This window comes from Oncorhynchus clarkii, chromosome 9 (assembly GCF_045791955.1).
Source record: "Oncorhynchus clarkii lewisi isolate Uvic-CL-2024 chromosome 9, UVic_Ocla_1.0, whole genome shotgun sequence".
NCBI lineage: Eukaryota > Metazoa > Chordata > Actinopteri > Salmoniformes > Salmonidae > Oncorhynchus > Oncorhynchus clarkii.
Window position 1 is genome coordinate 20,527,002 of NC_092155.1, and position 14,198 is coordinate 20,541,199.

At 42.8% G+C, this 14,198-nt stretch overlaps 2 protein-coding genes across 2 annotated transcripts in view; one reads left to right on the forward strand and one right to left on the reverse strand.

Moving 5' to 3' along the window:
• The window catches only part of LOC139416990 (piggyBac transposable element-derived protein 4-like), a 29,047-nt gene extending 20,092 nt beyond the window's left edge, over positions 1 to 8,955 (forward strand). The window contains exons 4-5 of the mRNA XM_071166225.1: positions 6,871 to 6,968; positions 8,935 to 8,955. Coding sequence (XP_071022326.1) covers positions 6,871 to 6,968; positions 8,935 to 8,955 — 119 coding nt within the window. The remainder of the gene's footprint in view (positions 1 to 6,870; positions 6,969 to 8,934) is intronic.
• The window catches only part of LOC139417506 (immunoglobulin lambda-1 light chain-like), a 179,923-nt gene that overhangs the window by 120,060 nt on the left and 45,665 nt on the right, over positions 1 to 14,198 (reverse strand). The gene's annotated exons all lie outside the window — the stretch shown is intronic.

Sequence of the window (14,198 nt, forward strand, 5' to 3'; positions counted from 1 at the left end):
AGACTTGATTACACACAGGTGGATTGTATTTATCATCATTAGTCATTTAGGTCAACATTGGATCATTCAGAGATCCTCACTGAACTTCTGGAGAGAGTTTGCTGCACTGAAAGTAAAGGGGCTGAATAATTTTGCACGCCCAATTTTTCATTTTTTGATTTGTTAAAAAAGTTTGAAATATCCAATAAATGTCGTTCCACTTCATGATTGTGTCCCACTTGTTGTTGATTCTTCACAAAAAAATACAGTTTTATATCTTTATGTTTGAAGCCTGAAATGTGGCAAAAGGTCGCAAAGTTCAAGGGGGCCGAATACTTTCGCAAGGCACTGTACGTGTGAGAGAAAGAGAATGAGTGAGTGAGTGTGCCATTCAGAGGGCTAATGGGCAAGACTAAAGATTTAAGTGCCTTTGAACGGGGTATGTTAGTAGGTGCCAGGCACACCGAAAAGAAACAGAAAAGTATACTCAGAGTTGTCCTTATGTTAGGTCCTGATCCGGCTATGCCAAATGGCTGTGGGGTACACTAGTTCATTGAGCAGACAAGAATTGCTTAGAAATCCGTAGCATTATTTTTGTATTATTTTATAGTATGAAGAATACAATTGAACATAGCTGAATAAAATAGAAAGGATTTCTTCTCCAAACTATTTCCAAGGAAGTGGGCACATTCGGCTATTAATGTGATGAGCGGTTAACAGAGGAACAGGTCCTCCTATAATTTAGAGTTATTTATGCAACTTTAGTTGAGATACAAACGTTGCGCTATATGTTTAGGTTTTTAATACCTTCTAAGGCTGCATGATGCGACTCTAATGATGATTTGAAAAAAAGTTGCATGAAAGGCATGAGCTCTGCTTAGTTTTTTGTGTGCAGGCTGTACACACTTCATCAGTCTCTCATTCACAATTTGACAAGCACTTGATAATATTCTCACCAGGCCTCAAATTTCCCAGCGGCATCCCCCTTGTGTGGCCGTAATGTCCCCTAAAAGATCCAGGCCTTTTGCGGTCAAAGTGGACGTTGTGCCCCTGAGCTGAATATAATAATTATAATTCCCTTCTTCCGTCTGCTGTGCTCTGAAGCACCTCTCAATCACATGGCTCTCTCAGATATCTCAAATCGTATTAGTTAATGCCCGTCACATGATCGGTTCCTTCTTACAGGCATCTCAGCCAAGAAGTAGGCTACAATTGTAGAGAGACACATTAGGGAAACTGTGCGCCTCCATCTTATCGAATTCAGCTAACAAGATGAGTAGGCCTAGCAAAGAGCAAAGCAAAAGTTGACCTATTCTATTGGCAGACTTGTCCTTCTGTGCAATACATAACTATTCCAAACATACACTGGGGCAATTGTGGGATGTGATAGATCCCAAATTAATACAACCATTCGCATAAAAAAAATGTTTAAAAGAAATGAGGCTGATGCAACAGATCAGAGTGTTTTGCTTAAAATGTTGATAAACTATTAGGCTATTTCTTCTAATCAAATCAAATTGATTTATATAGCCCTTCTTACATCAGCTGATATATCAAAGTGCTGTACAGAAACCCAGCCTAAAACCCCATACAGCAAGCAATGCAGGTGTAGAAGCACAGTGGCTAGGAAAAACTCCCTAGAAAGGCCAAAACCCAGGAAGAAACCTAGAGCGGAACCAGGCTATGAGGGGTGGCCAGTCTACTTCTGGCTGTGCCGGGTGGAGGTTATAACAGAACATGGCCAAGATGTTCAAATGTTCATAAATTACCAGCATGGTCAAATAATAGTAATCACAGTGAACAGGTCAGGGTTCCATAGCCGCAGACAGAACAGTTGAAACTGAAGCAGCAGCACGGCCAGGTGGACTGGGAACAACAAGGAGTCATCATGCCAGGTAGTCATGATGCATGGTCCTAGGACTCAAGTCTTCTGAGAGAGAGAAAGAATGAAAGAGAGAATTAGAGAGAGCATACTTAAATTCACACAGGACATCGGATAAGACAGGACAAATACTCCAGATATAACAGACTGACCCTAGCCCCCCGACACATAAACTACTGCAGCATAAATGGAGGCTGAGACAGGAGGGGTCAGGAGACAATGTGGTCCCATCCGATGATACCCCCAGACAGGGCCAAACAGGGCCAAACAGGCAGGATGTAACCCACTTTGACAAAGCACAGCCCCCACCACTAGAAGGATATTTTCAACTACAAACTTACCATCCTGAGACAAGGCAGAGTATAGCCCACAAAGATCTCCGCCACGGCAAAACCCATGGGGGGGTGCCAACCCAGACAGGAAGACCACATCAGTGACTCAACCCACTCAAGTGACGCACCCCTCCTAGGGACGGCATGGAAGAGCACCAGGAAGCCAGTGACTCAGCCCCTGTAATAGGGTTAGAGGCAGAGAATCCCAGTGGAGAGAGGGGAACCGGCCAGGCAGAGACAGCAAGGGCGGTTCGTTGCTCCAGTGCCTTTCCGTTCACCTTCACACGCCTGGGACAGACTACACTCAATCATAGGACCTACTGAAGAGATGAGTCTTCAATAAAGACTTAAAGGTTGACATCGAGTCTGCGTCTCTCACGTGGGTAGGCAGACCATTCCATAAAAATGGAGCTCTATAGGAGAAAGCCCTGCCTCCAGCTGTTTGCTTAGAAATTCTAGGGACAATTAGGAGGCCTGCGTCTTGTACGTGTAGGTATGTACGGCAGGACCAAATCGTGAAGATAGGTAGGAGCAAGCCCATGTAATGCTTTGTAGGTTAGCAGTAAAACCTTGAAATCAGCCCTTGCTTTAATAGGAAGCCAGTGTAGGGAGGCAAGCACTGGAGTAATGTGATCAAATTTGTTGGTTCTAGTCAGTTTATTTAGTGCTTTATCCGGGTAGGCGAAAAGTAGAGCATTGCAGTAGTCTAACCTAGAAGTAGCAAAAGCATGGATTAATTTTTCTGCATAATTTCTGGACAGAAAATGTCTGATTTTTTCAATGTTACGTAAATGGAAAAAAGCTGTCATTGAAACAGTCTTGATATGTTCGTCAAAAGAGAGATCAGGGTCCAGAGTAACATCGAGGTCCTTCACAGTTTTATTTCAGACGACTGTACAACCATCAAGATTAATTGTCAGATTCAACAGAATCTCTGTTTTGTCCGAGTTTAAAAGTAGAAAGTTTGCAGCCATCCACTTCCTTATGTCTGAAACACAGGCTTCCAGTGAGTGCAATTTTGGGGCTTCACCATGTTTAATTGAAATCTACAGCTGTGTGTCATCCCAATAGCAGTGAAAGTTAACATTATGTTTTCTAATGACATTCCCAAGAGGTAAAATATATAGTGAAAACAATAGTGGTCCTAAAACGGAACCTTGAGGAACACCGACATTTACAGGTGATTTGTCATTCACAGAGGCCATTCACAGAGACAAACTGATATCTTTCCGACAGATAAGATCTAAACCAGGCCAGAACTTGTCTGTGTAGACCAATTTGGTTTTCCAATCTCTCCAAAAGAATGTGGTAATCGATGGTATCAAAAGCAGCACTAAGGTCTAGGAGCAAGAGGACAGATGCAGAGCCTCGGTCTGACGCCATTATAAGGTTATTTACCATCTTCACAAGTGCAGTCTCAGTGCTATGATGGGGTCTAAAACCAGACTGAAACATGTCGTATACATTGTTTATCTTCAGGAAGCCAGTGAGTTGCTGCGCAACAGCTTTTTAAATTTTTTTTGGAGAGGAATGGGAGATTCGATATAGGCCGATAGTTTTTTATATTTTCTGGTCAAGGTTTGGCTTTTTCAAGAGAGTATTTATTACTGTAACTGTTAGTGAGTTTGGTACACATCCGGTGGATAGAGAGACGTTTATTATGTTCAACATAGGAGGGCCAAGCACAGGAAGCAGCTCTTTCAGTAGTTTAGTTGGAATAGGGTCCAGTATGCAGCTTGAAGGTTTAGAGGCCATGATTATTTTCATAATTGTGTCAAGAGATATAATACTAAAACACTTGAGTGTCTCCCTTGAGTCTAGGTCCTGGCCGAGTTGTGCAGACTCAGGACAACTGAGCTTTGGAGGAATACGCAGATTTAAAGAGGAGTCCGTAATTTGCTTTCCAATGATCTTGATCTTTTCCTCAAAGATGTTTCTGAATTTATTACTGCTCGAAGTGAAAGCCATCCTCACTTGGGGAATGCTGCTTTTTAGTTAGCTTTGCGATAGTATCAAAAATACATTTTGGATTGTTCTTATTTTCCTCAATTAAGTTGGAAAAATAGGATGATCGAGCAGCAGTGAGGGCTCTTCGATACTGCACGGTACTGTCTTTCCAAGATTCACATACACAAACACACAGTCTAGGCTATTGATTAGATCTTAGTACAATAAAACAGGTCCTAGGTCCCTAGGATTTCAAAAGAGAGAGAACGAGAGAGAGTGAGAGTGCATGAGAGAAAAACACAGTTGGGTACATTTGTCAGCTGTGCTTATTTTAAAACTAACCTTGCCCTGAACTGCTGCTCTTATGGGTCAGAATATATTGATGTAATTACGTGTTGAAGGTCTCCGATGGGGGTCTCTGCGTGGACCGGATTGTGAGTTCTCTGATGACGGTCCGTCTTCGGTTACCGGGTGTAACTGTCACACCCTGAACATAGAGAGCCCATAGTTCTCTATGGTGTAGTAGGTCAGGGCGTGACTAGGGGGTGATCTAGTATATATATTTCTATGTTGGTGCTAATATGGTTCCCAATTAGAGGCAGCTGTTTATCGTTGCCTCTGATTGGGGATCATATTTAGGTAGCTATTTCCCCACATGTGTTTTGTGGGATATTGATTGTTTGTTAGTGTGTTTGGGCGCTACGTCCTCGCAGTCTTTGTAAGTTTTGTTCTTTTGATTTAAATAAATATGTGGAACTATACTCACGCTACGCCTTGATCCGCCTCATTTCCAAAAACGTGACAGTAACTATCTCCCAGGAATGCACAATACCGCCATCAGTGCTCAAACTGTCCACAATAGGCAGAGAAAGGCTGGACTGAGGGCTTGTAGGCCTGTTGTAAGGCAGGTCCTCACCAGACATCACCGGCAACAACGTCGCCTATGGGCACAAACCCACTGTCGCTGGACCAGACAGGACTGGTAAAAAGTGCTCTTCACTGATGAGTCGCGGTTTTGTCTCACCAGGGGTGATGGTCGGATTTGCGTTTATCGTTGAAGGAATGAGCGTTACACCGAGGCCTGTACTCTGGAGCGGGATCGATTTGGAGGTGGAGGGTCCGTCATGGTCTGGGGCGGTGTGTCACAGCATCATCGGACTGAGCTTGTTGTCATTCTAGGCAATCTCAACGCTGTGTGTTACAGGGAAGATATCCTCCTCCCTCAAGTGGTACCCTTCCTGCAGGCTCATCCTGACATGACCCTCCAGCATGACAATGCCACTAGCCATACTGCTCGTTCTGTGTGTGATTTCCTGCAAGACAGAAATGTCAGTGTTCTGCCATGGCCAGCGATGAGCCTGGATCTCAATCAAATTGAGCACGTCTGGGACCTGTTGGATCGGAGGGTGAGGGCTAGGGCCATTCCCCCCCAGAAATGTCCGGCAACTTGCAGGTGCCTCAGTGGAAGAGTGGGGAAACATCTCACAGCAAGAACTGGCAAATCTGGTGCAGTCCATGAGGAGGAGACATTGACTTTTTTTTTATTTTGACTCCACCCCTTTTGTTCAGGGACACATTTCTGTTTGTCACATGTCTGTGGAACTTGTTCAGTTTATGTCTCTGTTATTGAATTATGTCATGTTCATACAAACATATACACGTTTGCTGAAAATGAACTCAGTTGACAGTGAGAGGATGTTTCTTTTTTTGCTGAGTTTATTTGGATTTGGAAAACTTACTGTCGTCCAGACCTTTTTCAAAGGTTATTACATTAAAATTGACCAAATATTTTTGACTAACTGGTCTGTTGAAATACATTTAATCAATTCTGAGTATTTACAATTGATAATTCTGGGAACCATGATATTCCAATTTTTGTGATTCATCAATAGATTTGGACTCTCACATAGTTGTGACTGTGTTTAGGTGTGTATATCTTGTGCATGAACAATACTTTGTATTCACAACTCTTAACTTTCGTTCTCTCTCTTTCAGATCTGACCCATGTTTCTGTCTCTCCGCCACGCTTAGTGGTGGTCCATTCAGGGGAAAATGTCACCCTGCAGTGCATCATTGTCCTTAAAAAAAAATGGGACATGCTGGCTGGTTCAAGCTAGTCAACAGCTCGGAACCCCTGTGCATCACATCTATGTGGAGCTCTCTGCCAACTGTTAGTCATCAAAATGGATTTCATGGCAATCATACGAAAATGTTAATCACCAATATATCTATCTTTCTCACAATCACAGAGGTGAAAGTAGCCGATTCTGGTCTGTATTTCTGTGGAATGTTGGATAACTATTTCATCTTCACCAACGCAACTGTCATGAAGGTCAAAGGTAATCTTTTCAATACATTGTCTGCAATGACACCAAATGCACAACCATTTATCCTAGGTATATGATATACTTTTGACTTATGTGAGAGATACAATACTATCGCATAAAAGTTTGAATAACAGTAGAATATTTAACTCACCTAATCGTTCTAAAGGTCACAAAGATTATGACAAGGACCCTAAAGGGCACTATGAAGAAGGTATGTTCATTCTGTAATATTAAGTGAGAATCTTTCAGAAATGAATTCATATGATATACCATGAGAGTACAACAGAAAACAAATAAAGTACAACAGCATTTTATAGCAATCTGAGAATGCTTAATTCTGAATTGGTAGCAAACGGGGTAAAAGTTTGTATAGTTCTTATTCTAATTGAAATCTGTTTTGTAGGAGGGGAAGATGGAACCATGAAGCTCTTCCTACTGGTTGTAATCCTGGGTGTTGTAACTGCTGTTATATTGATAATCATCCTCATCCTGGTCCTCAAGGTCAGACGAGATGCAAACAGACTAAACACAGGTATGGAGCCCATTTCATATGGGGCCTGCTATTAACTACACTTACATAGAAAATGTTTCACATGACATATTGCAGGTGATATATTTCAGGGGTAGGCAACCCTGGTCCTGGAGTGCCGCAGGCACTTCATGTTTTTATTCAAATCAAATCACATTTTATTTGTCACATACACATGGTTAGCAGATGTTAATGCGAGTGTAGCGAAATGCTTGTGCTTCTAGTTCCGACAATGCAGTAATAACCAACGAGTAATCTAGCTAACAATTCCAAAACTACTACCTTATACACACAAGTGTAAAGGGATAAAGAATATGTACATAAAAATATATGAATTAGTGATGGTACAGAGCGGCATAGGCAAAATGCAGTAGATGGTATCGAGTACAGTAGATACATATGAGATGAGTATGTAAACAAAGTGGCATAGTTAAAGTGGCTAGTGATACATGTATTACATAAAAAAGTGTCTGCGAGTTGTAATAAAATGTATTTGATCATTGTACTCCCTGATGAAGGCTATGGCCAAAAGTTTCTGAGTAAAAAAAAAGGTATACTGAACATGCCATCATAACAAAAGTAAATAAAATATACCCATCTCTCCAAGAAGAAAAATGTGCACGGTGGTGCGAACATCCTAATAGCTATCATCTTCTTTGAAACCTGTGTCTTGAGTGGAACAGTCTACCTCTGTAGAACAACACTTCTCAAATGAGGTTATTTAGTTTCTGAGATGCATAGCATTTCAGCAGATTTCAGAGTTTCTGCAGTGAACAGCGAGGATATGCTGAAGGTGGGCTACAGTAAGTGCCCCTGTGGTGGCTTGACCTAATCCACATAACCCAGAAGAGACTGGCTGGACAGAGCTGAGCATCCTGTTGGGCTGACACTATTGTGTTGATCTTATATTATCTATGCTCTCAAATGTAATGCAGCGAAGGTTAGAATTTCACTTTTTTGGATGAAGTGTAAAAGTTTAGCAAAAGCCTGGCCTTCATTTTCAGAGGATAGATATCAAATCAAATCAAATGTATTTATATAGCCCTTCGTACATCAGCTGATATCTCAAAGTGCTGTACAGAAACCCAGCCTAAAACCCCAAACAGCAAGCAATGCAGGTGTAGAAGCATATTGTTGTTTTAGCAACCCACTCCCCTTTAGGCAGTAAGGAACGGTCAAGGCCTACGCATTTAGAGAAGGCCTAAGAATTTATAAAATAATTGTTGTAGATTTTTTATATGAATATCCTTTTAATATCTATTTAATCTTTTCAATAATATTTGAAAAGCAGCAACATTTGAAATTGTGATTTTGACATTGGATAAAAGTAGATACTCAGAGCTAGAAAATGGTATATCATACACTACAGTTGAGGAACAATGGGAAAGTAATTCTGCTTTGAAAGTTGATCAATCAACTTGAAACCCCACTTTTGAGAAAATGTCCCTTGAATGTTTTAGTACACCTACAAGAGAGCACCTACCCACCTACCCAAATAATGACCATATCATATAGCTGACAACGTTTTAACTTGAACTAATTTGTGTTCATTATTTCAGGAAAATAAAATCATAACAAGATCATTATTTACAAGTTAATGGCGAGCTAATTACAGAAAATAGTTTACGGTTCTAAAAGCAGGGTATTATACAGGATAATTTAAGAAATTGGAGGCTGTCTCTTATATCCTAATTTGACGTTGGTGCAGGTCATGTTGTTATTCACATTACCGTCTCTGGTAAACATACTATATCAAATAAAATCTAGGTTTATTTGTCACATGCACAGGATACAGAAGGTGTGAACGATGCAGTGTGTCACACCCTGATCTGTTTCACCTGTCCTTGTGCTTGTCTCCAACCCCCCTTCAGGTGTCGCCCATCTTCCCCACTTATCCCCTGTGTATTTATACCTGTGTTTTCTGTCTGTCTGTGCCAGTTCATCTTGTTTGCCAAGTAAACCATTTTTTTTCTCAGCTCCTGGTTTTCCCAGTCTCTTTTTTTCCTCATCCTCCTGGTTTTGACCATTGCCTGCCCTGACTCCGAGCCCGCCTGCCTGACCACTCTGCCTGCGGCTGACCTCGAGCCTGCCTGCCACCCTGTACTGTTTTGGACTCTGCCCTGGCTATGAACGCTTGCCTGTCCCCGACCTGCCTTTTGTCTATCTCTTGGTGTCACATTCGTCATAACGAGGAGACCAAGGCGCAGCGTGATATGAATACATTCTTCTTTATTTAAACGAAGAACACTAAACAAACTAACAAAATAACAAAACGAACGTTAAGCTATAACACGAGTGCTGACATGCAACTACACATAGACAATTACCCACAAAACCAAAATGGAAAATGGCAACCTAAATAGGATCCCCAATCAGAGACAACAATAAACAGCTGCCTCTAATTGGGAACCAATTCAGGCCACCATTCACCTACATTTACCTAGACATACCAAAGCCCCATAAATATACAAAAATCCTAGACAAGACAAAAGCACACCCTGACCTAACCAAAATAATAAAGAAAACAAAGATAACTAAGGTCAAAGCGTGACAGTAACCCCCCCCAAAGGTGCGGACTCCCGGCCGCAAACCTAAACCCATATGGTAGGGGTGGGCATCTAACTTTGGTGGCTGCTCTGGTTCTGGATGCCACACCCCTTCTTTACACTGAGTCCGCTCTTGTATCACTGACCCGTGGATCATTGTCGAAGGCTCTGGACTGCGGATCCTCGCTGTAGGCCCCAGGCTGGAGACCCTCGCTGCGTGGATCATCGCTGAATGTTCTGGACTGGGGACCGTCGCTGGAGACCCCGGACTGGGGGCCGTCGCTGGAGACCCCGGGCTGGGGACCGTCGCTGGGGGTTCCGGACTGTGGCCCGTCGTTGGAGGTTCCGGACTGTGGCCCATCGAGGTTCCGGAGGTTGTGAACTGTAGCCGGAAGCTCTGGACTGGGTACTGTCGCCAGACGCTCTGGACTGGGTACTGTCGCCGGACACTCTGGACTGGCTACTGTCGCCGGACGCTCTGGACTGGCTACTGTCGCCGGACGCTCTGGACTGGCTACTGTCGCCGGACGCTCTGGACTGGCTACTGTCGCCGGACTCTCTGGACTGCCGATGCGCACTGTAGGCCTGGTGCGTAGTGGCGGCACTGGTGGTACCGGGCTGGGGACACGCACCTCAGGGCGAGTGCGAAGAGCAGGAACAGGGCGTACTGGACCCTGGAGGCGCACTGTAGGCCTGGTGCGTGGTGCCGGCACTGGTGGTACCGGGCTGGGGACATGCACCTCAGGGCGAGTGCGGGGAGGAGGAACAGGGCGTACTGGACTGCCGAGGCGTACTGTAGGCCTGGTGCGTGGTGCCGGCACTGGTGGTACCAGGCTGGGGACACGCACCTCAGGGCGAGTGCGAGGAGCAGGAACAGGGTGTACTGGACCCTGGAGGCGCACTGGAAGCCTGGTGCGTGGTGTCGGCACTGGTGGTACTGGGCTGGTGACATACACCTCAGGGCGAGTGCAGGGAGCAGGCACAGGACGTACTGGACTGTGAAGGCGCACTGGAGACACAGTACGCAGAGCCGGCGCACTGGAGACACCGTGCGCTCTATCGCATAACACGGTGCCTGACCAGTAACGAGCTCCCCACAGAAAGCTCAGGTCTCCTACCTGACTCATGCAATCTCCTCATGTGCCCCACCCCAAAAAATGTATTGGGGCTACCTCTCGGGCTTCCGTGCTAGCCGTGTGCCTTCATATCGTTGAGGTTCCTCTATTCTCCGGTATTTCTACTTATAGTATCGCCGTTCCACTTTCGCTGCCTCTAACTCCTTCTTAGGACTGCGATACTCCCCCGGCTGTGTCCAGGGTCCTGCTCCGTCTAATAACTCCTCCCAAGTCCATTTCACATTTTTACAAAAACATACGGAAACTTCCGCCTTTCTCGAATCATGATTCGAATCATAGCGAGCAGTAGTTTTCCCACAGTTTAAGCTAGCTTAGTGTTTGTTGTAGACTAGTGTGTTTTATGAGAGTGAAACACCGTTGCATTTAACCATTAAATCACTGGTTTGTGTGTGCTATAATAGTTGTACATTAGGATTGGGAAATAGTTTTTTGTGTTCTTATGAATGGGACCTACTGGATATTATATCAGAGTGAATGGTCTGCTTATTCTTTGGCATCATGCTGTGTGTGACTGCTGTCTTTCTATCGGCCCTATGTATTTTTGCAAAATGTGCACTCTCTTACATGGAGTGAGCTTGGTATTAATTTTTTATTTTTTTAAAATTAGGATCCCCATTAGCTGTAGCTGGTAGGTATTACGGTCACTGTCATTTCAGCATTCTGAGCCTGTGAAACGCACATCCTGTTGAAACAGCGCTCCTGTTGTCTCTTTTGGTGATAGTGTTAGGCTACCATAGGTAGTGTAAGCAATGTGGCTGTTGTTGATGCTAAAGTTAGTGTGGGTGCTATCTCAGATGTTCTTGATTTTTGAGTTTGGTACAATGTTTTGGAAAATATTTTTCCCCATTTTAAGAACTAGGTCCAATCGCCATGGTTCGCCACTGCCTTTAAGGTATTGTCACGTCTACTTCCGCTCCACCTCTCTGGGGCTCGATGTCGCTGGTTTACTAACCACCGATCCTGGCAACCCATCATTACGCACAACTGGCAACCATCATTATGCACACCCACTCCCCATCATTAGGCACACCTAGACTTTATCAATACCCTGTTTACTCCCCCTTTATTTAGTCATCAGATATAGGTTTTCTCTCACGTTCAGTACTGTTCTTTTGCATCTGTTCAGTATTTAACTCACCTTCTGTACCTGCTTTCTCACCCCAGGCGTATATGTTACAGGTATACTATGGGTCAACTGCAACACACTGCTCCTGCCAATTGCAAGAGTTCCTAAATTCAGTGATCTATTGGTGCAGTCAAGAGTGCCCATATTAGCAAACCACCACCAATTCCAGCCAATAGTTAACTACTCCAGGAGGTCCTTCTGCCCACGACAATAAATAAACCCAACTGTGAGGATAATCTCACAGTGAGAACGGATTTAAATGTCGAATATCTATTGTAATCCAGACACTTTTACTTTAAAGTGGACAAAATATGTTTGACCAACTGTACGTTTGATCAATTATGACTATTTAAAAGTCTGCAAATCTCAATGATGATAAACTACACTCTACATCTAAAAAATCTTATCATTCTCTCTATCAAACCAAATGCAAGAGTGGAACATCAGTGGTTGGTGATAAGATTATGTGTATCTGTGGTCATTGTATTCAGCTATGGTTGTCATTATGTCCCGCCCATAATCTCAAATTACTTTCATCTCTCTTATTTGAGGATTCAGTCCTTCATTCATGGTCTGGCAGTGTAGATCTAAACACAGAATGGAACGCATATATGTACCAGCTCTCGTCCTCTACGGCTTCTGTAAGTGACTGTATCTTCAGTTCAGATTTTGTGATTCATCAATAGATTTGGTCTCTCACATAGTTGTGACGTTTTACTCACAACTCTTTCTTAACTTTTGTTCTCACTCTTTCAGATCTGACCCGTGTTGTGTGTGTCTCTCCTCCACCCTTAAGGGTGGTACATTCAGGAGAGAATGTCACCCTGCAATGCATCAATGTGCTTAAAACACCCGGACAAGTTGGCTGGTTCAAGCAAGTCAACGGCTCAGAGCCGCTGTGCATCACGTATATGTGGAGCTCTCTGACAACTGTTAGTCATCCAAATGGATTTCAGGGCAATCATATGAAAATGGTCATGACCAACATAACTATCTTTCTCACAATCACAGAGGTGGAAGTAGCTGATTCTGGTGTGTACTTCTGTGGAATGTCGGATAACTATTTCATCTTCACCAACGCGACTGTCCTGAAGGTCCAAGGTAACCTTTTCAATACATTGTCTGCTATGACACCAAATGCACAACCATTTATTCTAGGTATATGATATATTTTGACTAAATGTTAGAGATACAATACTATCATATCCCAGTTTGAATAACAGTAGAATATCTAAATCACCTAATTGTTCATAAGGTCACAAAGATTATGAAGACTCTACAGAGCTCTATGGAGAAGGTATGTTAATTCTGTAATTTTAAGTGAGAATCTTTCAGAAATGTCTTAACATGATATACCATTAACTTCTTGATTCTACTTGAGACGCATATGTCTCAAGTAGGCACCTGGAAATGCAAATGCGCTACGCTAAATGCTAAATGTACTCGTTAAAACTCAAACCTTGATCAAAATTCACAAGCAGGGTATTGAATTAAAGCTACACTCGTTGTGAACCTAGCCAACAAGTCAGATTTTTAAAATGCTTTTCGGCGAAAGCATGAGAAGGTATTATCTGATAGCATGCACCACCTGAAAATGCCTGAATGCGACGTAAACAAAGACTCTGCTTATCCGACGCAGCACAAAACGCAGAAATAAAATATAAAACATTCATTACCTTTGACGAGCTTCTTTCTTGGCACTCCTATATGCCCCATAAACATCACTATTGGGTCTTTTTTTTCGTTTAAATCGGTCCATATATACCCAAAATAGCTTTCTATGGAAGCTGTGTCATTCAGAAAAAAACATCGTTTTTTAACGCTGCATCATTTTTTAAAATTAAAAAAGTCGACGATAAACTTTCACAAAACACTTCTAAATCCTTTTGTAATCCAACTTTAGGTATTAGTAAACGTTTATAATCTATCAAAATGATTACAGGGCGATGTATATTCAATAGCTCCTCGTCTGCAAATCAATGGCTGCCATTGTCCACATTTACAGCGTCCTGGTGGAGACTGGAAGAAACGGATGCCACATACTTGGATTTTCCAACAAAAAATTCAATTGAAAATGACGACAATGGCGACATCGTGTGGAATTTGTATGAATTGCATGCAGGTCGATATTACATTTTGTCCTCTTTTAACAACCCATGAAAGTGACTTATGGAAATTATTTTTAGCTTTCAGAGAGCAGTCTTTCTTGCGTTTTTCAATGAAACACACAATCTGTTATAGTCACAGCCGTGATTTAACCAGTTTTAGAAACTTCAGAGTGTTTTCTATCCACACATACTAATCATATGCATATACTATATTCCTGGCATGAGTAGCAGGACGCTGAAAAGTTGCGCGATTTTTAACAGAATGTTCGAAAAAGGAGGAGGTAGA